The 26,784-nt window shown below is 44.4% G+C and overlaps 2 protein-coding genes across 2 annotated transcripts; both read left to right on the top strand.

Moving 5' to 3' along the window:
* The first annotated feature begins 1,078 nt into the window (after positions 1-1,078).
* LOC129864741 (macrophage mannose receptor 1-like) lies at positions 1,079-15,619 on the top strand. The gene is made up of 5 exons (XM_055937034.1): positions 1,079-1,397; positions 6,004-6,072; positions 14,526-14,897; positions 15,097-15,458; positions 15,584-15,619. Exons 1-5 carry the CDS (start codon positions 1,079-1,081, stop codon positions 15,617-15,619), a joined length of 1,158 nt encoding a protein of 385 aa, XP_055793009.1.
* A 6,331-nt stretch (positions 15,620-21,950) lies between these two features.
* LOC129864740 (keratin-associated protein 12-2-like) lies at positions 21,951-26,421 on the top strand. The gene is made up of 2 exons (XM_055937033.1): positions 21,951-21,968; positions 26,059-26,421. Exons 1-2 carry the CDS (start codon positions 21,951-21,953, stop codon positions 26,419-26,421), a joined length of 381 nt encoding a protein of 126 aa, XP_055793008.1.
* Positions 26,422-26,784: the final 363 nt, after the last annotated feature.

The following is a 26,784-nucleotide window of genomic DNA, read 5'->3' as shown; positions in this document are numbered from 1 at the left end:
GATAGAGTATTGAGGTCATGACCTCAATAAGCCTATTTACAAGCTATTAATTATTAAAGAAAGTTTATGAGAGTTTATGGAGAAACGGAGCATATTTCATCAGTACAGATGCAGGTGTTGAATGTTATTTACTGCTGATATAGGGGGAGCAGTGCTGGTCAGGGAGTGAGAGCTGAGACCCGGGCCGCTGGGTTCCTGTCTGTCTCTGTGGTGTACCTCCAGTCCTGATCCAGTCAAGTGTCTTTACCTGGGAGTGTCAAACTCAAATTAGTCCACATTCACCCCTTCCCCCCCCTTCTATTAACTCTTCCCCCCCCCCCCCGCCACCACTTTCGGTCAATTTACCTCATATACCCCACTCTCTCTTCCTCCCTCTGTTTTAAAGCCACTTTCCTACAATTCTACACGTTTGGCCATGGAGCAGAGTTAAATCTGCAGTTTTGTAGCTAATTTCATACAATCCACACATTTTGTTTCATTTTAAAAGCTAATTAAAGCTAAGATAAAGGTACATTGAATGTGAAAAAAGCACTGGATCATGGTTCAGTTGATACTGTGACTAATTAAAATCAATTGATTTTCACGAATTCTTCCTTCAAAAAACTGTTTCTAAACTTTTACAAAACGCTCAGTTGGTGTCCCTGGCTTTGTCACAACACAACTCTAAACTGAGTGTAGGAGTCTCTGTTCACTATTTTAATCATATTTCCTTTGAATTTCACACTGATGGAAACTACTCTGTACCTCACCCTCTTAATCTCAGGTCAGTTCATGATGTGTGTGTGTGTGTGTGTGTGTGTGTGTGTGTGTGTGTGTGTGTGTGTGTGTGTGTGTGTGTGTGTGTGTGTGTGTGTGTGTGTGTGTGTGTGTGTGTGTGTGTGTGTGTGTGTGTGTGTGTGTGTGTGTGTGTGTGTCTGCTTACACAATTGGATGTACCACGTGCAAGATGCATAGATGAGTGTGGTTGGGGGTGAACGGTTGCTGGATAAAATGTCGGTCATGAATCATTATTCTGTTCACAGGGTTCCACACACCTTCCTCATGTCTTATTTATCAGTATCACCTCATTACCAACTATATGACCTGGACTGATGCCCAGAGTTACTGCAGAGAGAATTACACTGATCTGGCTACAGTAGATGACATGGAGGACCTGAACAGGCTGATTACCAGTGTCAGTAGTTATAATTACTGGTTCTGGATTGGACTGAAGAAGGGAGACTCCATGAAGTGGCACTGGTCTCTGGTAGACAGACGTTTCTACAGAGAGGGGGAGACTGAGTTCAGAAACTGGGACACTGGGACGCCCCAAAATGGTAACTGTGCTTTAATGAGTACAGCTGGTCTGTGGAACAACACCTCCTGTGATGACCAGCATCACTTCATCTGTTATGATGGTGAGTGTTTACATACTAATGATGAAGCCTGTTAAAAGTGCTGGAGCTGCCATTGAATTGAAACATAGACTCATTGTCACGTCCTGACCATAGTTCTTGTGTGTTTTGCTTGTTTAGTGTTGGTCAGGACGTGAGCTGGGTGGACATTCTATGTTGTGTGTCTAGTTTGTCTGTTTCTGTGTTCAGCCTGATATGGTTCTCAATCAGAGGCAGCTGTCAATTGTTGTCCCTGATTGAGAATCATATATAGGTGGCTTGTTTTGTGTTGGGGATTGTGGGTGGTTGTCTTCTGTCTTTGTGTTCTGCACCAGATAGGACTGTCTCGGTTTTCACATTTGTTATTTTGTATGTTGTATAGTGTTCACGTTATTGTCTCTTCTTTATTAAATCATGTTGAACACTAGCCGCGCTGCATTTTGGTCCTCTCCTTCATCCCAGGAAGAAAGCCGTTACAGAACCACCCACCAAACTCGGATCAAGCAGCGTAGCAACGGGCAGCAGCGGGACCAGGAGAAATGGACATGGGAGGACGAGCTGGACGGAAAAGGACCCTGGGCAGAGCCAGAGGAGTATCGCCGCCCCAAAGCAGAGCAGGAGGCAGCAAAAGCGGAGAGGCAGCGTTTCGAGGAGCTAGCTTGGCAGCAGGATCCGGATCTGGGTTACACCACTTGGGAGGAAATAGACAGGTGGTCGGTTGACCCAGGGAGAGTGCCGAGCCCGCCTGGGATTCGATGGAGCAATGTGCGGAGGGATACCGGCGAATGAGGTTAGCACGACGGCGCGGTAAGAAGCCCGTGAAGAAACCCCAAAAATGTATTGGGGGGGGGGGGGGGGGGGGGGCTAAAGGATAGTGTGGCGAAGTCAGGTAGGAGACCTGCGCCCACTTCCCATGCTTACCGTGGAGAGCGGGAGTACGGGCAGACACCGTGTTATGCGGAAGAGCGCGCGGTGTCTCCTGTACGTGTGCATAGTCCGGTGTGGGTTATTCCACCTCCCCGCACTGGCCGGGCTAGATTGAGCATTGAGCCAAGTGCCATGAAGCCGGCTCAACATATCTAGCCTCCAGTACGTCTCCTCGGGCCGGTGTACATGGCACCAGCCTTACGCATGGTGTCCCCCGTTCGCCAACACAGCCCAGTGCGGGTTATTCCACCTCCCCGCACTGGACGGGCTACAGGGAGCATTCAACCAGGTAAGGTTGGGCAGGCTCGGTGCTCAAGGGAGCCAGTACACCTGCACGGTCCGGTATATCCGGCTCCACCTTTCCGCCCCAGCCCAGTACCACCAGTGCCTGCACCATGCACCAGGCTTCCTGTGCGTCTCCAGAGCCCTGTTCCTCCTCCACGAACTCTCCCTGTAGTGCGTGTCTCCAGCCCAGTGCCTCCAGTTCCGGCACCACGCACCAAGCCTCCCGTGCGTCTCCAGAGCCCTGTACGCACTGATCCTTCTCCCCGCACTCGCCCTGAGGTGCGTGCCCTCAGCCCGGTACCAGCAGTGCCGGTACCACGCACCAGGCCTATAGTGCGCTTTGAGATTCCAGTGTGCCCTGTTCCTGCTCCCCGCACTAGCCTTGAGGTGCGTGTCTCCAGTCCGGTACCACCAGTTCCGGCACCACGCACCAGGCCTACTGTGCGCCTCAGCAGGTCAGAGTCGGCCGTCTGTCTGTCCAGCGCCGTCTGAGCTGCCTGCCTGCTCAGCGCCATCTGAGCCATCCGTCTGCACAGCGCCATCTGAGCCATCCGTCTGCACAGCGCCATCTGAGCCATCCGTCTGCCCAGCGCCATCTGAGCCATCCGTCTGCCCAGCGTCATCTGAGCCGCCCGTCTTTCCCGAGCCGTCAGAGCCTTTCGTCAGTCAGGAGCCGCTAGAGCCGTCAGTCAGTCAGGAGCCGCTAGAGCCGTCCGTCAGTCAGGAGCCGCTAGAGCCGTCAGTCAGTCAGGAGCTGTCAGAGCCGCCAGCCAGTCAGGAGCTGCCAGAGCCGCCAGCCAGTCAGGAGCTGCCAGAGCCGCCAGCCAGTCAGGAGCTGCCAGAGCCGCCAGCCAGTCATGAGTTGCCCTCCAGTCATGAGCTGCCTTCCAGTCATGAGCTGCCTTCCAGTCATGAGCTGCTTTCCAGTCATGAGCTGCCCTCCAGTCATGAGCTGCCCTCCAGTCATGAGCTGCCCCTCAGCCCGGAGCTGCCATTAGTCCGGAGCTGCCCTTCAGTCCAGAGCGGCCTCTCTGTCCGGAGCTGCCCTTCAGTCCGGAGTTGCCCCTCTGTCCTGAGCTACCTCTCTATCCTGAGCTACCTCTCTGTCCTGAGCTTCCTCCTATATCTAGGGGGGACCTTTGTGAAGGTTCCTAGACCAGGGTTGGGGGCGAGGGTCGCCACTCAAAGGACGCTAAGGAGGGGGACAAAGACAATGGTGGAGTGGTGTCCTCGTCCTGCACCGGAGCCGCCACCGCGGCCAGATGCCCACCCAGACCCTCCCCTGGAGTTTTAGGGGTGCGTCCGGAGTTTGCACCTCAGGAGGGGGGTACTGTCACGTCCTGACCATAGTTCTTGTGTGTTTTGCTTGTTTAGTGTTGGTCAGGACGTGAGCTGGGTGGGCATTCTATGTTGTGTGTCTAGTTTGTCTGTTTCTGTGTTCAGCCTGATATGGTTCTCAATCAGAGGCAGCTGTCAATCGTTGTCCCTGATTGAGAATCATATATAGGTGGCTTGTTTTGTGTTGGGGATTGTGGGTGGTTGTCTTCTGTCTTTGTGTTCTGCACCAGATAGGACTGTCTCGGTTTTCACATTTGTTATTTTGAATAGTGCTTACGTTATTGTCTCTTCTTTATTAAATCATGTTGAACACTAGCCACGCTGCATTTTGGTCCTCTCCTTCATCCCAGGAAGAAAGCCGTTACACTCATGATAACTTTAAGTAGTTAATCAGTTATTGATCTGTTATCAAATCAATGACAACATTTCCTCCAATGCTGGAGGTGTTTTTCTAGACATATTCACAACATCAGGACCATCTGCTCTCTCCATGACAGTTACAAGTCAATCACCAGTCAGCAGATATCAATCCAATTGATCATGAGGGATGAGATGGAACGAGCTATTTGGAGTAGAGATCCACTACCAGGCAACTTGACACTGAGTGAAGCATTGATGTTGACTTTGGCCAACATCCCTGTGGAACGCTTTGACACCTTGTAGAGTTCATGCCTCGAGGAATTGTGGCTGTTTTGAGGGCAACTGAAGGTATTCCTAATGTTTTGTACGCTCGTTGTATATTTTTACCATAGCAACACAATAATTCCCTGAATAACATTCAAATATAAACAGGGTGAAAAATACCAATATGTCTTAAAAACACATTTTCAGAGAGTGAGAGCTGAGACCAGGTCCACTGGGTTACTGCCTGTCTCTGTGGTGTACCTCCAGCCCTGCTCCAGTCAAGTGGCTTTACCTGGGACTGTCACTGTCAAATCAGGCCTCACTCACTCGCCTGAACATTACTAGAAATCACTCAACCCTTTTCTGTACAATGAGGCAATTTCTGGGTAATAGACTAGACTAGAGGAGTGGGTTATCTCCTTTGAATCAAGAGAAACATCACATGCAAATGTTCTGTATAGCCTCTCTAACTGTTTCCTTCTCTGGCTCTGTCCAACCCCTTATCCAGTGGGATCAATGTCACGTCACAGTTTTGTTTTAATTTGAGATGAATAACAAATTCACGCAAATGAGGAACAGTGTGAGGTTTAAATAGGGATAAATATGGGATGACAGACACACAGTAGGAGAGACAGAGAGAGAGAAAGGGGAGAGAGTAATATAGCGAGAGAAAGATACAGAGACAGATAGACAGACAGACAGACAGACAGAGACAGAGACAGAGACAGAGACAGAGACAGAGACAGAGACAGAGACAGAGACAGAGACAGAGACAGAGACAGAGACAGAGACAGAGACAGAGACAGAGACAGAGACAGAGACAGAGACAGAGAGACAGAGCGAGAGAAAGAGTAAGAGATTTCTTCAAACAACAGGTGAGGCCATTTTGGGTTGTGGAATCATTTTGTAATTCTAACATATTTTATTGTAGATAAGTGTTTATATTATTTATAAGATAATGTTTTTATTACCACTTTTGAAGGTTCCAGTGTAGAATAATCAACCATGTGATCTAACTCTTGTTGTTTCTCTGGAGACGTTATGTTGAGGTTTTTCACCACTACCCACTTCCAATACTTTAGAAACCTAACCTAACAATCCCTGATTGTTCCTGTCTCTGAACAGGTGATAACCCTCTATGTGAGGAGCATTATCTTCACCTGTCCTCTCACATCATATCAGTAAAGAAGGAGAAAGACAGTTTGCATTGGTAAAGTGTTGCAACCTTGAAGTGCATTCATTTTAATCATATATCCTTTGAATTTCACAGTGATGGAAACGTTGTTGTATCTCACCCTGCTGATCTCAGGTCAGTTTACTGTGTGTGTGTCCCAGCAAACATGCCCACATTGGGCCGATACGTTCTTGCTAATCAGCTACATATTGTCCCCAAAACATTGTCCCAGTATGTCCCAGTGTGTCCCAGTGTGTCCCAGTGTGGCCCCGTGTGTCCCAGTGTGTCCCAGTGTGTCCCAGTGTGTCCCAGTGTGGCCCAGTGTGTCCCAGTGTGGTCAGCCCATATCTGGTGAGGACAGACTTCACTGTTCCTGATATAAGATGGCTCTTTGGATCAGCTGTCCGTTTTGGGCCCATTTGGTCCCCAAAATGACCTTATGTATTGGCCATATGTGTATTGACCACCTCAAGGTAATTTATCAGTTATAGGTTTTATTTATATATAATTTTTTTGGTACAAGTTAAATCAAATATTACCATTGTAATTAATAAATTGTAACATTAATGAGCCCTAATTTCTGTTAGGTGTTTTCACAAATAGTCCTCCTTAGAGCAACATTTATTTATTTTTATTCAACTAGTCAAGTAACATTATTTTTTACAATGACTGCCTAGTAACAGTTGGATAACTGCCTTGTTCAGGAGCAAAACGACAGATTTTTACCGTGTCAGCTAAGGGATTCAATCTATCAAGGTTTGATCTAGGCTACCTGCCGCCCCAACATGACTCTGTTCTCCTTGTATTCACTCTGCCCCTGCCTTTGAATGAGGACTCAACTCCTTTGCTAGTTCACTTCACCTATTTTGTGGACAGAGTCCTCTTTGCTTCACACTTCTATGTTTAGAAAGGAATCAAGAACTTTTTCCAACATTCACTCAATGCACCCTGGGATTTTACAAATTGCAGGACAAGACATTCAATCAGAATGTGTTATCGGACAGCTAGATAAACATACTTACATTTTGGAAGATATAGACATAATAATTGTAATCAGAAGAGACTATTAACATGTACTGTACATTTCATTGCTAATAGAATAATTAGCAATAGAATAACTGGAGAATAAATAATGGTTTAATTGAAAATTGTACACCAAAGGTAGTGTACTGTCCATTTTAGAGCTGGAAGAGATGTTGTACCCTATTCAAACCCCACAATCAATAAACAGCTGACGAAGCTCTCAGCCTATAGATGACACATTGCAAACAAATAATCTGAACTAAAAACTCCACACATTTTGGAAATCTGTGCATCCTTGACAACCTCTAATCAATGTTCAAAAACAGCAACAACAAAAAATCCTGCAAACATACACATCAACATCTTCTCTTAGTTCATTCTGTTAGGTGACCTAAACTGGGATATGCTTAACACCTCGGCAGTCCTACAATCTAGACTAGATGCCCTCAATCTAACACAAATTATCAAGGAACCCACCAGGTACAACCCTAAACACATAAACACAGGCACCCTCATAGATATTATCCTGACCAACTTGCCCTCCAAATACACCTCTGCTGTTTTCAATCAGGATCTCAGCGATCAATGCCTCATTGCCTGCATCCGTAATGGGTCTGCGGTCAAACGACTACCCCTCATCACTGTCAAACGCTCCCTAAAACACTTCTGCAAGCAGGCCTTTCTAATCGACGTGGCCTGGGTATCCTGGAAGGATATTGACCTCATCCCGTCAGTAGAGGATGCCTGGTCATTCTTTAAAAGTAATTTCCTCACCATCTTAAATAAGCATGCACCTTTCAAAAAGTGTAGAACTAAGAATAGATATAGCCCTTGGTTCACTCCAGACCTGACTGCCCTCGAGCAGCACAAAAACATCCTGTGGCGGACTGCACTTGCATCGAATTGTCCCCGCGATATGCAACTTTTCAGGGAAGTCAGGAACCAATACACGCAGTGAGTTAGGAAAGCAAAGGCTCTCTTTTTCAAACAGAAATTTGCATCCCATAGCTCTAACCCCAAAAGGTTTTGGGACACTGTAAAGTCCATGGAGAATAAAAGCACCTCCTCCCAGCTGCCCACTGCACTGAGGCTAGAAAACACTGTCACCACCGATAAATCCAAGATAATCTAGAATTTCAATAAGCATTTCTCTACGGCTGGCCATGCTTTCCTCCTGGCTACCCCAACCCCGGACAACTGCTCCGCATCCCCTGCAGCAACTTGCCCTGCAGAAACTTGCCCAAGCCTCCCAAGCGTCTCCTTCACCCAAATCCAGATAGCAGATGTTCTGAAAGAGATGCAAAACGTGGACCCGTACAAATCAGCTGGGCTAGACAATCTGGACCATCTCTTTCTAAAATTATCCGCCACCATTGTTGCAACCCCTATTACCAGTCTGTTCAACCTCTCTTTCGTATCGTCCGAGATTCCTAAAGATTGGAAAGCTGCCGCAGTCATCCCCCTCTTCAAAGGGGGTGACACTCTAGACGCAAACTGTTACAGACCTATATCCATTTTGCCCTGCCTTTCTAAAGTCTTCGAAAGCCACTAACCTCACTAGGGTAGGGTGCACTATTTTCACCTCCGGATGAAAAGCGTGCCCAAAGTAAACTGCCTGTGTCTCAGTCCCAGAAGCTAGGATATGCATATCATTTACATTTGCCTGTCGGTGAGAATAACAGAACTGATATGGCAGGCGAGAACATGAGAAAAATCCATCCAGGAAGTGGGATTTATTTATTTTTGTAGTTTTCCATTGACTGCCCTTCGGATTTTTCAGCTGGCTGTCGTGATTGCCTTTGAGCCTGTGGATTACTGAAGAAAACGCGTGAACATAACTGAGGTTTTTGGATATAAAGAGGGACTTAATCAAACAAAGCTAACATTTATAGAGTAAATGGCAGTCTTGTGAGTGCAACCATATGAAGATCATTAAAGGTAAGTGATTAATTGAATCACTACTTCTGACTTGTGTAACTTCTCTACTTGGCAGGTAACTGTTTGAAATGATTTGTCTGCTGGGCGCTGTTCTCAGATAATCGCATGGTATGTTTTCGCCGTAAAGCCTTTTTGAAATCTCGCACCATGGTTGGATTAACAAGAAGTTCATCTTCAAACCGATGTATAACACTTGTACGTTTTATGAATTTTTATAATGAGTATTTCTGTTTTTGAATTTGGCGCGCTGCAATTTCACTGGATGTTGGCCAGGTGGAAAGGTAGCATCCCACACCCCCTAGAGAGGTTAACAAGCAGATCACTGACTATTTCGAATCCCACCGTACCTTCTCCGCTGTGCAAGCTGGTTTCCGAGCAGGTCATGGGTGCACCTCAGCCACGCTCAAGGTCCTAACCAATATCGTAACCTCCATCGATAAAAGACAGTACTGTGCAGCCGTCTTCATCAACCTGGCCAAGGCTTTCGACTGTCAATCACCGTATTGTTGTATGAACACTCAACAGCCTTGGTTTCTCAAATGACTGCCTCGCCTGGTTCACCAACTACTTCTCAGATAGAGTTCAGTGTGTCAAATCGGAGGGCCTGTTGTCCGGACCTCTGGCAGACTCTATGGGGGTACCACAGGGTTCAATTCTCTGGATGACTACTTTCTCTGTATATATCAACGATGTCGCTCTTGCTGCGAGTGATTCTTGGTTCCACCTCTAGGCAGATGACACCATTCTGTATACATCTGGCACTTCTTCGGACACTGTGTTAGAACCTCTTAAGGCTAAGGTGCAGTGTTCGGAAGTTCAGATGAATGACGTGCCCAAAGTAAACTGCCTGTTACTCTGGCCCAGAAGCTAGGATGTGCATGTAATTGGTAGCATTGGATAGAAAACACTCTGATGTTTAATAATGTCTGTGAGTATAATAGAACTGCTATGTCAGGCGAAAACCTGAGGAAAATGCATGCTCTTCGTTATTTATCTTCCCTATTGAACATACTATTCTCCGTCTAAAATATTATCATTTATTTAGATATTAGAGTAGCTAAGGATTAATTCGAAACATCGTTTGACTTGTTTGGACGATCTTTACCAGTAACTTTTTGGATTCGTTTGTATGCCTGTTGAACGAATGGATTACTGAATCAAGCGCGCCAACTAAACTGACTTTTTAGGGATATAAAGAAGGACTTTATCGAACAAAACAATCATTCATTGTGTAGCTGGGACCCTTAGGATTGCAAACAGAGGAAGATCTTCAAAGGTAAGTGATTTATTTTATCCCTATTTGGGATTTTGTAAAGCCTGTGCTGGTTTGCAAAAGTATTTTGATGTGGGGCGCTGTCCTCAGATAATCGCATGGTATGCTTTCGCCGTAAAGCCTTTTTGAAATCTGATAACCCGGTTGGATTATCAAGAAGTTAAGCTTTTAACTTCTCTGGGGCAGGTGGGACGCAAACGTCAAGGAAAATACAGCGCGCCATATTCAAATAACATGATATAAAAATTAAACTTTCATTAAATCACACATGTAAGATACCAAATTAAAGCTACACTCGTTGTGAATCCAGCCAACATGTCAGATTTCAAAAAGGCTTTTCGGCGAAAGCATAAGATGCTATTATCTGATGATAGCACAACAGTAAACAAAGAGAGTAGCATAATTCAACACTGCAAGCACAACACAAAACACAGAAATAAAATATAAATCATGCCTTACCTTTGACGAAATTATTTTGTTGGCAATCCAATATGTCCCATAAGTATCACAAATGGTCCTTTTGTTCGATTAATTCCGTCGATATATATCCAAAATGTCAATTTATTTGGACCGTTTCATCCAGAAAAACACAGCTTCCAACTTTCGCCAAGTCACTACAAAATATATCAAAAGTTACATGTAAACTTTACCAAAACATTTCAAACTACTTTTGTATTTCAACGTTAGGTATTTTTAAACGTTAATAATCGATCAATTTGAAGACGGGATAATCTGTGTTCAATACAAAAAGAAAACAAACTGACGCAACGTTTTTCGTAACGTGACTCTCTCAAAAAATTTACTTCATGTGACCCTCATTTACAATAGCCCTACTTCTTCACTACACAAAGGAATGACCTCAACCGATTTCCAAGGACTGGTGACATCCAGTGGAAGCGGTAGGAACTGCAAGCAAGTCCATTAGAAATCTGGTGTCTCTAAGAAACCTCATTGAAAAGACAGTGACATCAAATAAATAACATTTCTGAATGGTTTGTCCTCAGGGTTTTGCCTGCTACATAAGATCTGTTATGCTCACAGACATGATTCAAACAGTTTTCTATCCAGATCTACTAATGATATGCATATCTCATATTCTGGGGATGAGTAGCAAGCAGTTGAATTTTGGCATGCTATTTTTCCGAAAGTGAAAATGCTGCCCCCTGCCCTCAATAAGTTAAACAATGTAAGACACTTGCATTTTCCTGAATGTTTAATATTACGATTTTTGTATTTTGAATTTCACGCTCTGCAATTTAACTGGATGTTGTCGTAGTGGCACGCTACGGTTTTAACAAACCTCCAAACGAGCTTCAATGCCAAACAACACTCCTTCCATTGCCTCCAACTGCTCTTAAACGCTACTAAAACTAAATGCATGCTCTTCAACAAATCGCTGCTTGCACCCGCCTGCCCGCCCGACTAGCATCACCACTCTGGACGGTTCTGACTTAGAATATGTGGACAACTACAAATACCTAGGTGTCTGGTTAGAATGTAAACTCTCCTTCCAGACTCATATTAAACATCTCCAATCCAAAATTAAATCTAGAATCGGCTTTCTATTTCGTCACAAAGCCTCCTTCACTCAAGCTGCCAAACATACCCTCGTAAAACGGTCTATCCTACCAATCCTCGACTTCAGTGATGTCATTTATGAAATAGCTTCCAACACTCTACTCAGCAAACTGGATGCGGTCTATCACAGTGCTATCCGTTTTGTCACCAAAGACCCATATACCACCCACCACTGCGACCTGTTTGCTCTCGTTGGCTGGCCCTCGCTACGTATTCGTCGCCAGACCCACTGGCTCCAGGTCATCTATAAGTCTCTGCTAGGTAAAGCTCTGTCTTATCTCAGCTCACTGGTCACGATAACAACACCCATCCGTAGCATGCGCTCCAGCAGGTATATCTCACAGGTGATCCCCAAAGCCAACACCCCCTTTGGCCGCCTTTCCTTACATCTGCCTCACTAATTTTAAGCATCAGCTATCTGTGCAGCTTATCGATCGCTGCAGCTGTACACAGCCCATCTGTAAATTGCCCATCCAACTACCTACCTCATCCCCATAAGATGCTATTTACTTTTTTGCTCGTTTGCACACCAGTATTTCTACTTGCACATCATCATTTGCATATCTATCACTGCAGTATTAATTTGCTTAATTGTAAGTACTTCGCTCCTATTGCCTATTTATTGCCTTACCTCATTATACCATTTGCACACACTATATATAGACTTTTTCTATTGTGTTATTGACTTTGTGTTACTTGACTTTGTTTATCCCATACAGTGTAACTGTGTTGTTATTTGTGTCACACTGATCTGCTTTATCTTGGCCAGGTAGCAGTTGTAAATGAGAACTTTTTCTCAACTTGCCAACCAGGTTAAATAAAGGTGAAATTAAAAATTAAAATGAGGCACCAATGTGGGGGACACAGTGTTGCAGGAGTCTAGTGTGAGGGGTTATGTCAGGAGTCTAGTGTGAGGGGTTATGTCAGGAGTCTAGTATGAGGGGTTATGTCAGGAGTCTAGTGTGAGGGGTTATGTCAGGAGTCTAGTGTGAGGGGTTATGTCAGGAGTCTAGTGTGAGGGGTTATGTCAGGAGTCTAGTGTGAGGGGTTATGTCAGGAGTCTAGTGTGAGGGGTTATGTCAGGAGTCTAGTGTGAGGGGTTATGTCAGTAGTCTAGTGTGAGGGTTATATCAGTAGTCTAGTGTGAGGGGTTATGTCAGTAGTCTAGTGTGAGGGGTTATGTCAGTAGTCTAGTGTGAGGGGTTATGTCAGTAGTCTAGTGTGAGGGGTTATGTCAGTAGTCTAGTGTGAGGGGTTATGTCAGTAGTCTAGTGTGAGGGGTTATGTCAGTAGTCTAGTGTGAGGGGTTATGTCAGTAGTCTAGTGTGAGGGGTTATGTCAGTAGTCTAGTGTGAGGGGTTATGTCAGTAGTCTAGTGTGAGGGGTTATGTCAGTAGTCTAGTGTGAGGGGTTATGTCAGTAGTCTAGTGTGAGGGTGTTATGTCAGTAGTCTAGTGTGAGGGGTTATGTCAGTAGTCTAGTGTGAGGGGTTATATCAGTAGTCTAGTGTGAGGGTTTATGTCAGTAGTCCAGTGTGAGGGGTTATGTCAGTAGTCTAGTGTGATGGTTTATGTCAGTAGTCCAGTGTGAGGGGTTATGTCAGGAGAAAAAGTGTTGCAGTAGTCTAGTGTGAGGGTTATATCAGTAGTCTAGTGTGAGGGGTTATGTCAGTAGTCTAGTGTGAGGGGTTATGTCAGTAGTCTAGTGTGAGGGGTTATGTCAGGAGAAAAAGTGTTGCAGTAGTCTAGTGTGAGGGTTATATCAGTAGTCTAGTGTGAGGGGTTATGTCAGTAGTCTAGTGTGAGGGTTTATGTCAGTAGTCCAGTGTGAGGGGTTATGTCAGGAGAAAAAGTGTTGCAGTAGTCTAGTGTGAGGGTTATATCAGTAGTCTAGTGTGAGGGGTTATGTCAGTAGTCTAGTGTGAGGGGTTATGTCAGTAGTCTAGTGTGAGGGGTTATATCAGTAGTCCAGTGTGAGGGGTTATGTCAGTAGTCTAGTGTGAGGGGTTATGTCAGTAGACTAGTGTGAGGGGTTATGTCAGTAGTCTAGTGTGAGGGGTTATGTCAGTAGTCTAGTGTGAGGGGTTATGTCAGTAGTCTAGTGTGAGGGTTATATCAGTAGTCTAGTGTGAGGGGTTATGTCAGTAGTCTAGTGTGAGGGGTTATGTCAGTAGTCTAGTGTGAGGGGTTATGTCAGTAGTCTAGTGTGAGGGGTTATGTCAGTAGTCTAGTATGAGGGGTTATGTCAGTAGTCTAGTGTGAGGGGTTATGTCAGTAGACTAGTGTAAGGGGTTATATCAGTAGTCTAGTGTGAGGTTCGGGAGTAATGACAAGCAAACCTGAGGAGCTTTGTGTTCACATTGTCCTAAAAAAGGGAACCAGACATTGGATTCAAGTGAACTGAACTCAGTGGGGAGCGAATTGAACTTGAGGGTCTGAGTTGCTTTGGAGTGGTCAATCTGCACAAAAAATAAGCGAAATACACCGAGTTCACAGAAATTGGCTGAAAATGACCAAGTGTGAAAATGTCCTTATTTATCTTTTGTGTTACATTACACCAGAAAGACAACAGAGTTGCTGCTGTCATTCACCGAGATGTTGCTGTTGGATAGCCTGTGTTGGAATTGCTGTTGGCTAGCCCGTAACCACCTTGGCCACTGAATACCCACACAGGGCAAATACTGTCATGTTTGAGAGAGAGAGAGAGAGAGAGTGAGAGAGAGAGAGAGTGTGTGTGTGTGTGTGTGTGTGTGTGTGTGTGTGTGTGTGTGTGTGTGTGTGTGTGTGTGTGTGTGTGTGTGTGTGTGTGTGTGTGTGTGTGTGTGTGTGTGTGTGTGTGTGTGTGTGTGTGTGTGTGTGTGTGTGTGTGTGTGTGTGTGTGTGTGTGTGTGTGTGTGTGTTTGTGTGTGTGTTTGCAGACCAAGAGAGTGTGGTTGGGTTGAGAAGTTGCTGGAAGAAATGTACCTCCATGAATCATTATTCTGTTATAACAGGGTTCAACACACCTTCCTCGTGCCTTCATCAGTATCAGCTCATTACCAACTATTTGAACTGGACTGATGCCCAGAGTTACTGCAGAGAGAATTACACTAATCTGGCTACTGTAGATGACATGGAGGACCTGAACAGGCTGATTACCAGTGCCAATTATTATAAATTAAGATACTGGATCGGACTGAAGAAGGGAGACTCCATGAAGTGGCACTGGTCTCTGGCAGACAGACATTTCTACAGAAAGGGGGAGACTGGGTTCAGAAACTGGGACACTGGGACAACCCAAAATGGTAACTGTGCTTTAATGAGTGCAGCTGGTCTGTGGAACAACACCTCCTGTGATGACCAGCATCACTTCATCTGTTATGATGGTGAGTGTTTACATACTAATGATGAAGCCTGTTCTAAGTCCTGGAGCTGCCATTGAGTTGAAACATAGACTCATGATAACTTTAAGTTGTTAATCAGTTATTGATCTGTTATCAAATCAATGACAACATGTACTATAGATGATCAGTAGATGATATTTCACTGTTTGTTTGTATTGATTATTACATTTGACTTTTGCAGGAAAACAAGACACCAACCTAACATACGTCTTAATTCAGGAGAACAAGACCTGGATAGATGCTCAGAGTTACTGCAGACAGCATCACACAGACCTGGTCAGTGTGAGGAACCAGACTGAGAACACAGAGATAGAGAAGAAGATATCACTGAGGGGACTTCCTGTGTGGATCGGTCTGTTTCAAGACTCCTGGAGATGGTCAGACCAGAGTGACTCCTCATTCAGAAACTGGTGGCCAGGATATCCTACAAAAGATCAGAGATACAACTGCACTGTGGTGTCTTATGATCTTTATTTTCATGAATATTTTTTTTATTATGATGATAATTATTCTTATCTTAAATGGATAAATCTGCCGTGTGACGTCCGCAATCCTTTCATCTGCTTAGGTAAATTACCATATTCTCCTCCAGATACTATGAGAACAGGAGAACTCTAACGTTGCCCCATGATTCACTTCTGTCATTGTTGGATTGTATTATCTTGTAGGCCCAGCTGTGGAGACGTCTGAGAAACCCCAACTGAAGAGACAGGTAGTGAGAATGAAAGTGACCCCAAAGGATCAAAATCTGAACCTCAGTGATCCTGCTGTTCAGGACTCCATCTTACAAGAGGTGAGTTTCACCCTGATCATGAAGTACCAACTCAGCAATGATACCAACTGTACAGACCACTTCTCTGGTCTGAGTCCTAGTCTGTTATGGATGTCCTCTTCTCTCGTCAGAGTCCTAGTCTGTTGTGGATGATCTCTTGTCTGGTCTGGGTCCTAGTCTGTTGTGGATGACCTCCTCTCTGGTCTGAGTCCTAGTCTGTTGTGGATGTCCTCCTCTCTGGTCTGGGTCCTAGGCTGGTGTGGATGACCTTCTCTCTGGTCTGGGTCCTAGTCTGTTGTGGATGACCTTCTCTCCTGTCTGGGATCTAGTCTGTTTGTGGACGACCTTCTATCCTGGCCGTGACCCCACTCTCCAAGGGTGTCTCAGAGACAGTGGGATATCCAAAAACACATGACTAATACAGAGTGAAATATTAAAATCAAATCTTATTTTTTACAAACACATGGTTTGCAGATGCTATTGGTCACATACACATGGTTAGCAGTTATTGCGAGTGTGAAATGCTTGTGCTTCTAGTTCCGACAGTGCAACGATATCTAACTAATCTAACAATTCCACAACAACTACCTAATACACAGAGATCTAAGTAAATGGATGTAATAAGAATATGTACATATAAATATATGGATGGGCCATGACCAACCGGTATAGACAAGATGCAGTAGATGGTATAAAAGTGTGGGTCTCTGTGTGTCTTTGTGTTTCTCCAGATAAGGAACAAGCTGAAGGAGCAGGGGTTACCTGCAGACATCAAAGTGACATGGAAAAAGCAGCCTGATGGGAAGGTCTTCCACAAGGAGGAAGAGGGGTCTCCCAAGAAAGAAGAGGAGGAGGACAAGAGGAAGACGAGCATGATGACAAAGAGAGAACTCTAGTTATGTAAAATGTTCTCCTTACATTTCTTTTTTTATTTAGATTAATGATCTGTACTGGGATGTATTTTCTCACCCTAATTAAATGTGTTTTATGAAGTAAATTGTTTAATTATAAACATTAATAGTGTTTTATCATGAGATGTTTTTCTTGATAATTTTCTTGACTTGGTTGTTTTATTACAGGGTGTGTTCTCAAGATAGACTTTTCACACATCATGTCTGTAAATGAGTTATCTGTAGTTATGTTGATATACAGTGCTGTGAAAAACTATTTGCCTCCTTTCTAATTTTCTCAACTTTTACATATTTTTGATGCTGAACGTTATCTGATCTTCAAAGAAAACAGAATATTAGATGAAGGGAACCTGAGTGAACAAATAACACAACAATTACATACCTATTTCATTTATTTCATAACAAAGTTATGTAACACCCAATGTTCACGTGTTAAAAAGTATGCCTGACATCCTTCTGTAGAATTCTCTGATACAGAGCAGAATTCATGGTTCCTTCTATAAAGGCAAGTCGTCCAGGTCCTGAGGCAGGAAAGCATCCTCAAACCATCACACTACCACCACCATGATTGACCGTTGGTAGAGGGTTTTTACTGTGGAATGCAGTGTTTGGTTTTCACCAGGCATAATGGGACCCATGTCGTTCAAAAAGTTTGGACTCACTTCTGACTCATCTGTCCATAAAACATTCTTCTAAGAGTCTGGATGATCATCCATGTGCTTCCAGGTGCATTTTGACTAACTTTAGTCAACTTTTTGGACTAGATAGGTCCCATTATGTCTGATGACAACCATACACTGCATTCTACAGTAAAAACATCATACCAGTAGTCAAGCATGGTGGTGGTAGTGTGATGGTTTGGGGATGCTTGCTGAGTTAAAGCAGTTCTGCATGGAAGAGTGGGCCAAAATTCCTCCACAGCAATGTGAGAGACTGATCAATAACTACAGGAAGTGTTTGGTTGCAGTCATTAGAGCTAAAGGTGGAACAACCAGTTATTGAGTGTAAAGGGGAAATTACTTTTTCACACAGGGGATTTGAGTGTTGCATAACTTTGTTAATTAAATAGATAAAATAAGTATAAATATGTTTTGTTATTTTGTAAACTCAGGTTCACTTTATCAAATATTAGGTTTTGGTTGAAGATCTAATAATATTCAGTATTACATTTTGCAAAAATATAGAAAATCAGAAAGGGGACAAATACTTTTTCACAGCAGTGTAAGTATCAATGTGTTTTTCTAATTGGAATGTAACTTTCTTTAATTGAACATGTATTTAGACCATAGTTTACATACTGCATAGTAAATGTAGTCTCAGCATGTTTTAATTGGTTCATGAAGATGTCTTTTCTGATGATCAAATAAATACTTGTTGCAGATTGACAGTATAATTCTAGAGTTGTGACTTTTCAAGTCTCAACTTAATATTATTTTAATGTTTATTTGACACATTTTACCTTAGTGATAAAGACAGCTAGACATAATGTGTAATCAAGTCCTCTCTTCAGGACTCTGATACACTGGTACCAGTTAGAACCATGTCCTGCTGACCAGAGCTTTAGTTATGTTTTACATAACTTCCTCAAATCAGACAGAGGGGAACTTTACCACATCAACCAGACCCAGGATATTTCCTGGAACACAAAATGATGTGACATCAGTAACGAACCTGGTCTCAGATCTGTTTGTGGCCTCTTGCCAACTCTCATGTGTGTTGTGGTTCTGTGTGGCTCAGTTTGTAGAACATGGTGCTTTCAATGCCAGGATTGTTGATTTGTTTCCCCTGAGGCCACCAATATGGAAAATGTATGCTTGACCACTTTTGGATGAAAGGTTATATTATATTTTATATTATGTTCTGCAGTGAATTTGGGAAAGTATTCAGAACTCTTGAATTTTTCCACATTTTGTTACGTTACAGCCTTATACTAAAATGGATTAAATAGTTTTTTCCCCTCATCAATCTACTCACAATACCCCATAATGACAAAGTAAAAACAGGTTTTATAATTTTTTACAAATGTATTACAAATAAAAATGGAAATATTAGATTTACGTAAGTATTCAGACACTTTACTCAGTACTTTGTTGAAGCACCCTTAGCAGTGATTACAGCCTTGAGTCTTCTTGGGTATGATGCTACAAGCTTGGCACACCTGTATTTGGGGAGTTTCTCCCATTCTTCTCTGCAGATCCTCTAAAAGCTCTGTCAGGTTGGACGGAAGCGTCGCTGCACAAATATTTCAAGTCTCTCCATAGATGTTCGATCGGTTTGAAGTCCGACATCTGGCTGGACCACTCAAGGACATTCAGAGACTTGTCCCTAAGCCACTCCTTCATTGTCTTGGCTGTCTGCTTAGGGTTGTTGTCCTGTAGGAAGGTGAGTTTTCACCACACATGGTGTCTGCGGTTGTGAGGTCGTTTGGAAGTACTGCTAAATTCTCTAAAATGATGTTGGAGGCAGCTAATGAGAGAAAAAGTAATATTACATTCTCTGGCAACAGCTCTGGTAGACATTCCTGTAGTGAGCATGTCAATTGCACGCTCCTTCAAAACTTGAGACATCAGTGGAATTGCGTTGTGTGACAAAACCGCACATTTTAGAGTTGCCTTTTATTGTCCCCAGCACAAGGTGGACCTGTGTAATGATAATGCTGTTTAGTCAGCTGCTTGATATGCCACACCTGTCAGGTGGATGGTTTATCTTGGCCAAGGAGAAATGCTCACTAAAAGGTTTGTAAACAAATAAATAAATAAAATAGAAATAAGCTTTATTATGCTTATGAACAATTTATGGGATCTTTTATTTCAACTCATGAAACATGGGACCAAAAACTTTACGTGCTGCGTTCATATTTTTGTTCATAGTTTTGTTCATAGTTTTGTTCATGGTAGTTTGGTTATTATCAAGCTCGAAATGACAATGACCTTAGGAGTTGTCAGACAGCAGAACAGATCTGGGACCTGTAAGCTACATACTGTAACTACCACACCATATCACAAGCATCTTAGGTGTGCTGATCTAGGATCAGTTTTGCCTTTCAGAACATAATGAATGAAACGACATGGACAGGGGGGAGCGAATCCTACATTCAGAAAAAAATATTCCACAAGGGTCCTTGGACTGTATCCATATGACAACCCTTTGAATAATATCCCTTTCTGGTTCCATGTAGAACCCTTTTTAACACAGGTAGAACTCTTTTGGGTTCTATGTAGAACCCTCTGTGGTAAGGGTTTTACATGACAGTGCAATGACAGAGGAGAGGGATGGCAGAGAACCCAATGACAGAGGAGAGGGAGGTCAGAGAACCCAATGACAGAGGAGAGGGAGGTCAGAGAACACAATGACAGAGGAGAGGGAGGTCAGAGAACACAATGACAGAGGAGAGGGAGGTCAGAGAACACAATGACAGAGGAGAGGGAGGTCAGAGAACCCAATGACAGAGGAGAGGGAGGTCAGAGAACCCAATGACAGAGGAGAGGGAGGTCAGAGGACCCAATGACAGAGGAGAGGGAGGTCAGAGAACCCAATGACAGAGGAGAGGGAGATCAGAGAACACAATGACAGAGGAGAGGGAGGTCAGAGAACACAATGACAGAGGAGAGGGAGGTCAGAGAACACAATGACAGAGGAGAGGGAGGTCAGAGAACCCAATGACAGAGGAGAGGGAGGTCAGAGAACCCAATGACAGAGGAGAGGGAGGTCAGAGGACCCAATGACAGAGGAGAGGGAGGTCAGAGAACCCAATGACAGAGGAGAGGGAGGTCAGAGAACACAATGACAGAGGAGAGGGAGGTCAGAGAACACAATGACAGAGGAGGGGGAGGTCAGAGAACCCAATGAGAGAGGAGAGGGAGGTCAGAGAACACAATGACAGAGGAGGGGGAGGTCAGAGAACCCAATGACAGAGGAGAGGGAGGTCAGAGAACCCAATGAGAGAGGAGAGGGAGGTCAGAGAACACAATGACAGAGGAGAGGGAGGTCAGAGAACCCAATGACAGAGGAGAGGGAGGTCAGAGAACCCAATGACACAGGAGAGGGAGGTCAGAGAACACAATGACAGAGGAGAGGGAGGTCAGAGAACCCAATGACAGAGGAGGGGGAGGTCAGAGAACCCAATGACAGAGGAGAGGGAGGTCAGAGAACCCAATGAGAGAGGAGAGGGAGGTCAGAGAACACAATGACAGAGGAGAGGGAGGTCAGAGAACCCAATGAGAGAGGAGAGGGAGGTCAGAGAACCCAATGATAGAGGAGAGGGAGGTCAGAGAACCCAATGAGAGAGGAGAGGGAGGTCAGAGAACACAATGAGAGAGGAGAGGGAGGTCAGAGAACCCAATGACAGAGGAGAGGGAGGTCAGAGAACACAATGACAGAGAAGAGGGAGGTCAGAGAACCAAATGAGAGAGGAGGGGGAGGTCAGAGAACACAATGACAGAGGAGAGGGAGGTCAGAGAACACAATGACAGAGGAGAGGGAGGTCAGAGAACCCAATGACAGAGGAGAGGGAGGTCAGAGAACCCAATGAGAGAGGAGAGGGAGGTCAGAGAACCCAATGATAGAGGAGAGGGAGGTCAGAGAACCCAATGAGAGAGGAGAGGGAGGTCAGAGAACCCAATGATAGAGGAGAGGGAGGTCAGAGAACCCAATGAGAGAGGAGAGGGAGGTCAGAGAACACAATGAGAGAGGAGAGGGAGGTCAGAGAACCCAATGACAGAGGAGAGGGAGGTCAGAGAACACAATGACAGAGAAGAGGGAGGTCAGAGAACCAAATGAGAGAGGAGGGGGAGGTCAGAGAACACAATGACAGAGGAGAGGGAGGTCAGAGAACCAAATGAGAGAGGAGAGGGAGGTCAGAGAACCAAATGAGAGAGGAGGGGGAGGTCAGAGAACCAAATGAGAGAGGAGAGGGAGGTCAGAGAACACAATGACAGAGGAGAGGGAGGTCAGAGAACCAAATGAGAGAGGAGAGGGAGGTCAGAGAACACAATGAGAGAGGAGAGGGAGGTCAGAGAACCCAATGACAGAGGAGAGGGAGGTCAGAGAACACAATGAGAGAGGAGAGGGAGGTCAGAGAACACAATGACAGAGGAGAGGGAGGTCAGAGAACCAAATGAGAGAGGAGAGGGAGGTCAGAGAACACAATGACAGAGAAGAGAGATTGCAGAGAACCCAATGAGAGAGGAGGGGGAGGTCAGAGCAGCCAATGAGAGAGGAGTTTATGTTGATCTTTATTCCTTTTTACCTTAGCAACCCAATAATAAGCTTGAGAACATTGCCTAGTTAAATAAAGGTTAAATAAAGAAGTTAAAAATGTAATAATTATAAAATGCACATATAAACAGGTACATGTATGAGCTGAGATCAGTGAGAGCTGAGACCAGGGCCGCTGGGTTCCTGTCTGTCTCTGTGGTGTACCTCCAGTCCTGTTCCAGTCAAGTGGCTTTACCTGAGACTATCACTCTCAATTCAGGCCTCACTCACTCACCTGAACAATACTTGAAACCACACAACCCTTCATTTTTAGACTTAAGGAGTTGGGTCCTTTTCTGTAAAATGAGAACATTTCTGGGCAATATGTCTGTCTAGAGGAGTGGGTTATCTCCTTTGGATCAAGAGCATCATCACATGCAAATATTCTGTACCGCCTCTCTAGCTGTTTCCTTCTCTGGTTCTGTCCAACCCCTTATCCAGTGGGATGAATGTCACGTCACAGTTGTTTTTGTATATAAATAACACATTCAAAGTAATTAGGAACAGTGTAAGGTTTATAGGGCAAAACTGGAGAGATTGACTTTTTTTTATACTTTTGCAAAAATGTCTGAACTAGTTCATGCTTTGTCATTCTGGGGTTTTGTGTAGATTGAGGGGGGAACGATTTAATCCATTCCAGAATAAGGCTGTAAATTTTTAAAAAGTGGGAAAAATTCAAGGGGTCTGAATAATTTCTGAATACACTGTAGGTATTTTTTCTTTTTTTTCTTTTTATTTATCTGTTATTTTACCAGGTAAGTTGACTGAGAACACGTTCTCATTTGCAGCAACAACCTGGGGAATAGTTACAGGGGAGAGGAGGGGGATGAATGAGCCAATTGTAAACTGGGGATTATTAGGTGACCGTGATGGTTGAGGGCCAGATTGGGAATTTAGCCAGGACACCGGGGTTAACACCCCTACTCTTACGACAAGTGCCATGGGATCTTTAATGACCTCAGAGAGTCAGGACACCCGTTTAACGTCCCATCCGAAAGACGGCACCCTACACTTGTTATTTATTTAACAAGTCAATTAAACACATTCTTATTAACAATGACGGCCTACCAAGAGGCAAAAGGCCTCCTGCGGGGATGGGGCTGGGATAAAAAATGTAGGACAAAACTCAATTCACAACAAGAGTGACAACACTACAATACACAGAGATTGAGTTGTGATACATCTGATTCTATTTCAAGTTTCAACTTTATATTATTTTAAAGTGCGTTTTATGCATTGTTGCTATATTTGACACATTATACCTTTTAATGATAAAGACATCTAGACATAATGTGTAATCAAGTCCTCTCTTCAGGACTATGATACACTGGTACCAGTTAGAACCATGTCCTGCTGACCAGAGCTTTAGTTATGTTTTACATAACTTCCTCAAATCAGACAGAGGGGAACTTTACCACATCAAGCCAGACCCAGGATATTTCCTGGAACACACAATGATGTGACATCAGTAACTAACCTGATCTCAGATCTGTTTGTGGCCTCTTGCCAACTCTCATGTGTGTTGTGGTTCTGTGTGGCTCAGTTTGTAGAACATGGTGCTTTTAATGCCAGGATTGTTGGTTTGTTTCCCCTGAGGCCACCAATATGGAAAACGTATGCTTGACCTCTGTCACTTTTGGATAAAAGGTAAACAATGGAAATATTCTATTTTATACTATAGTCTATAAGAGTCTGAACAGAAATATAATATTTCATTGATTTTACTCAGTTACAGTTCCTATAAGGAAATCAGCCAATTGAAATAAATAAGTTAGGCCCTAGTCAATGGATTTCACATGATCGGGAAAACAAAACTGCACATTTTAGAGTGGCCTTTTATTGTCCCCAGCACAAGGTGGACCTGTCACCTTGGCCTATCAGATCATAATGAATTAAATGACTTGGACAGGGGGGAGTTGATCCTACATTCAGAAAAACATTACACAAGGGCTGTTCGGCTGTCTCCATAGGAGAACCCTTTGAAGAACACTTCCTGGTTCCAGGTAAAACACTTTTGCCCTGGTAGAACCATTTTGGGTTCCATGTAGATCCCTCTGTGGAAAGGGTTTTATATGAGAGCGGTATGACAGAGGAGAGAGAGGGCAGAAAACTCAGTAACAGAGGAGAGAGGGGGCAGAGAACTAAGTGACAGAGGAGAGAGGGGGCAGAGAACTAAGTGACAGAGGAGAGAGAGAGGGCAGAGAACTTAGTGACAGAAGAAAGAGTGGGCAGAGAACTCAGTGAAAGAGGAGAGAGAGGGCAGAGAACTCAATGACAGAGGAGAGAGAGAGGGCAGAGAACTCAGTGACAGAAGAAAGAGTGGGCAGAGAACTCAGTGAAAGAGGAGAGAGAGTCGGCAGAGAACCCAGTGACAGAGGAGAGAGAGTGGGCAGAGAACTCAGTGACAGAGGAGAGAGAGTGGGCAGAGAACTCAGTGACAGAGGAGAGAGAGTGGGCAGAGAACTCAGTGACAGAGAAGAGAGAGTGGGCAGAGAACTCAGTGACAGAGGAGAGAGAGGGGTCAGAGAACTCAGTGACAGAGGAGAGAGTGTGGGCAGAGAACTCAGTGACCGAGGAGAGAGAGTGGGCAGAGAACTCAGTGACAGAGGAGAGAGTGGGCAGAAAACTCAGTGACAGAGGAGAGAGAGTGGGCAGAGAACTCAGTGACAGAGGAGAGAGAGAGGGCAGAGAACTCAGTGACAGAGGAGAGAGATTGGGCAGAGCACTCAGTGACAGAGGAGAGAGAGTGGGCAGAGAACTCAGTGACAGAGAAGAGAGAGTGGGCAGAGAACTCAGTGACAGAGGAGAGAGAGTGGGCAGAGAACTCAGTGACAGAGGAGAGAGAGTGGGCAGAGAACTCAGTGACAGAGAAGAGAGAGTGGGCAGAGAACTCAGTGACAGAGGAGAGAGAGAGGGCAGAGAACTCAGTGACAGAGGAGAGAGAGGGCAGAGAACTCAGTGACAGAGGAGAGAGTGGGCAGAGAACTCAGTGACAGAGGAGAGAGAGAGGGCAGAGACCAGGGCAGCTGGGTTACTGCCTGTCTCTGTGGTGTACCTCCAGCGCTCTTCTAGTGAAGTGGCTTTACCTGGGAGTGTCACTCTCAATTCAGGCCTCACTGACCTGAACAATACTTGAAACCAACCAAACCTTAATTTTTGGACGTAATGAGTTGGGTCCTTTTCTGAGCAATGAGACAATTTCTGGGCAATATGTCTGTCTAGAGGACTGGATTATCTCCTTTGGATCAAGAGCATCATCACATGCAAATATTCTGTACAGCCTCTCTAGCTGTTTCCTTCTCTGGCTCTGTCCAACCCCTTATCCAGTGGGATGAATGTCATGTCACAGTTGTTTTTGTATATAAATAACACATTCAAAGAAATTAGGAACAGTGTAAGGTTTATCGGTCAAAACCGGAGAGACGCGGAGAGAGAGAGAGTTACCTTCAAACAACAGGTGAGGCCATTTTTGATTGTATAATCATGTTGGAAATCTAGCAACTATATTGTCGTGAAATGTATTTAAATAGAAATATTTTAAAAGTTGGAGCCAATTTTAGATGAAATGGTACATTTCCAAAATTCTTTGGACACAAACTCAAATTGTGTAATATCCTCTGTCTTGTGTTCTAAACCTTTCATTGTGTTTTCATTGTGTTTAAAGTCAGGCAGTGTGTGACCACAGGAATCCTGTTCAGGGGATCCTGTTTCTTGACTTTAATTTAACACTTTATTTATTCCCCATTTGAAGGTTCCAGTGTAGAATAAGCAACCATGTGATCTAACCCTTGTTGGCTCTCTGGAGATGTTATGTTGAGGTTTTTCACCTCTACCCACTTCCAATACTTTAGAAACCTAACCTAACAATCCCTGATTGTTCCTGTCTCTGAACAGGTGATAACCCTCTATGTGGGGAGCATTACCTTCACCTGTCCTGTCACGTCATATCAGTAAAGAAGGAGAAAGACAGTTTGCATTGGTAAAGTGTTGCAACCTTGAAGTGCATTCATTTTAATCATATATCCTTTGAATTTCACAGTGATGGAAACGTTGTTGTATCTCACCCTGCTAATCTCAGGTCAGTTTACTGTGTGTGTCCCTGCAAACATGCCCACATTGGGCTGATGGGTTCTTGCTAATCGGCTCCATATTGTCCACCAAGACATTGTCCCAGTGTGTCCCAGTGTGTCCCAGTGTGTCCCAGTGTGGCCCAGTGTTTCCCAGTGTGGCCCAGTGTGGCCCAGTGTGTCCCAGTGTGTCCCAGTGTGTCCCAGTGTGTCCCAGTGTGGCCCAGTGTGTCCCAGTGTGGCCCAGTGTGGCCCAGTGTGTCCCAGTGTGTCCCAGTGTGGCCCAGTGTGTCCCAGTGTGTCAAAGTGTGGCCCAGTGTGTCCCAGTGTGTCCCAGTGTGTCCCAGTATGTCCCAGTGTGTCCCAGTATGTCCCAGTGTGTCCCAGTGTGGCCCAGTGTTGCCCAGTGTGTCCCAGTGTGTCCCAGTATGTCCCAGTGTGTCCCAGTGTGTCCCAGTGTGTCCCAGTGTGGCTCAGTGTGTACAGCTCATATCTGTTGAGGACAGCCTTCACTGTTCCTGAAATAAGCTGACACTTTGGATCAGCTGTCCGTAAAGTAACTGATCTCAGTCCTGTTTAAAGTGACTGATCTCAGTCCTGTTTAAAATAACTGATCTCAGTCCTGTTTAAAGTAACTGATCTCAGTCCTGTTTAAAGTAACTGATCTCAGTCCTGTTTAAAGTACCTGAGCTCAGTCCTGTTTAAAGTAACTGATCTCAGTCCTGTTTAAAGTAACTGATCTCAGTCCTGTTTAAAGTGAACTGTGGTATTAAGAGAAACATAACTCTGTTCTCTTTGTATTCACTCTGCCTTTGAATGACGACTCAACTCCTTTGCTAGTTCACTTCACCTATTTTGTGGAC

Source organism: Salvelinus fontinalis, chromosome 11, assembly GCF_029448725.1.
Source record: "Salvelinus fontinalis isolate EN_2023a chromosome 11, ASM2944872v1, whole genome shotgun sequence".
In the NCBI taxonomy this organism is placed as follows: Eukaryota; Metazoa; Chordata; class Actinopteri; order Salmoniformes; family Salmonidae; genus Salvelinus; species Salvelinus fontinalis.
Note: the sequence above shows the minus strand (reverse complement) of the source record. Positions and strands in the feature narration are given on the sequence as shown.

Coding starts and splice junctions, on each gene's coding strand:
- LOC129864741 (XM_055937034.1), top strand. CDS start 1,079: ATGACCTGGACTGATGCCCAGAGTTACTGCAGAGAGAATTACACTGAT. Junction 14,898..15,096: donor TCACTTCATCTGTTATGATG/GTGAGTGTTTAC, acceptor TGACTTTTGCAG/GAAAACAAGACACCAACCTA. Junction 15,459..15,583: donor GGATAAATCTGCCGTGTGAC/GTCCGCAATCCT, acceptor ATTATCTTGTAG/GCCCAGCTGTGGAGACGTCT.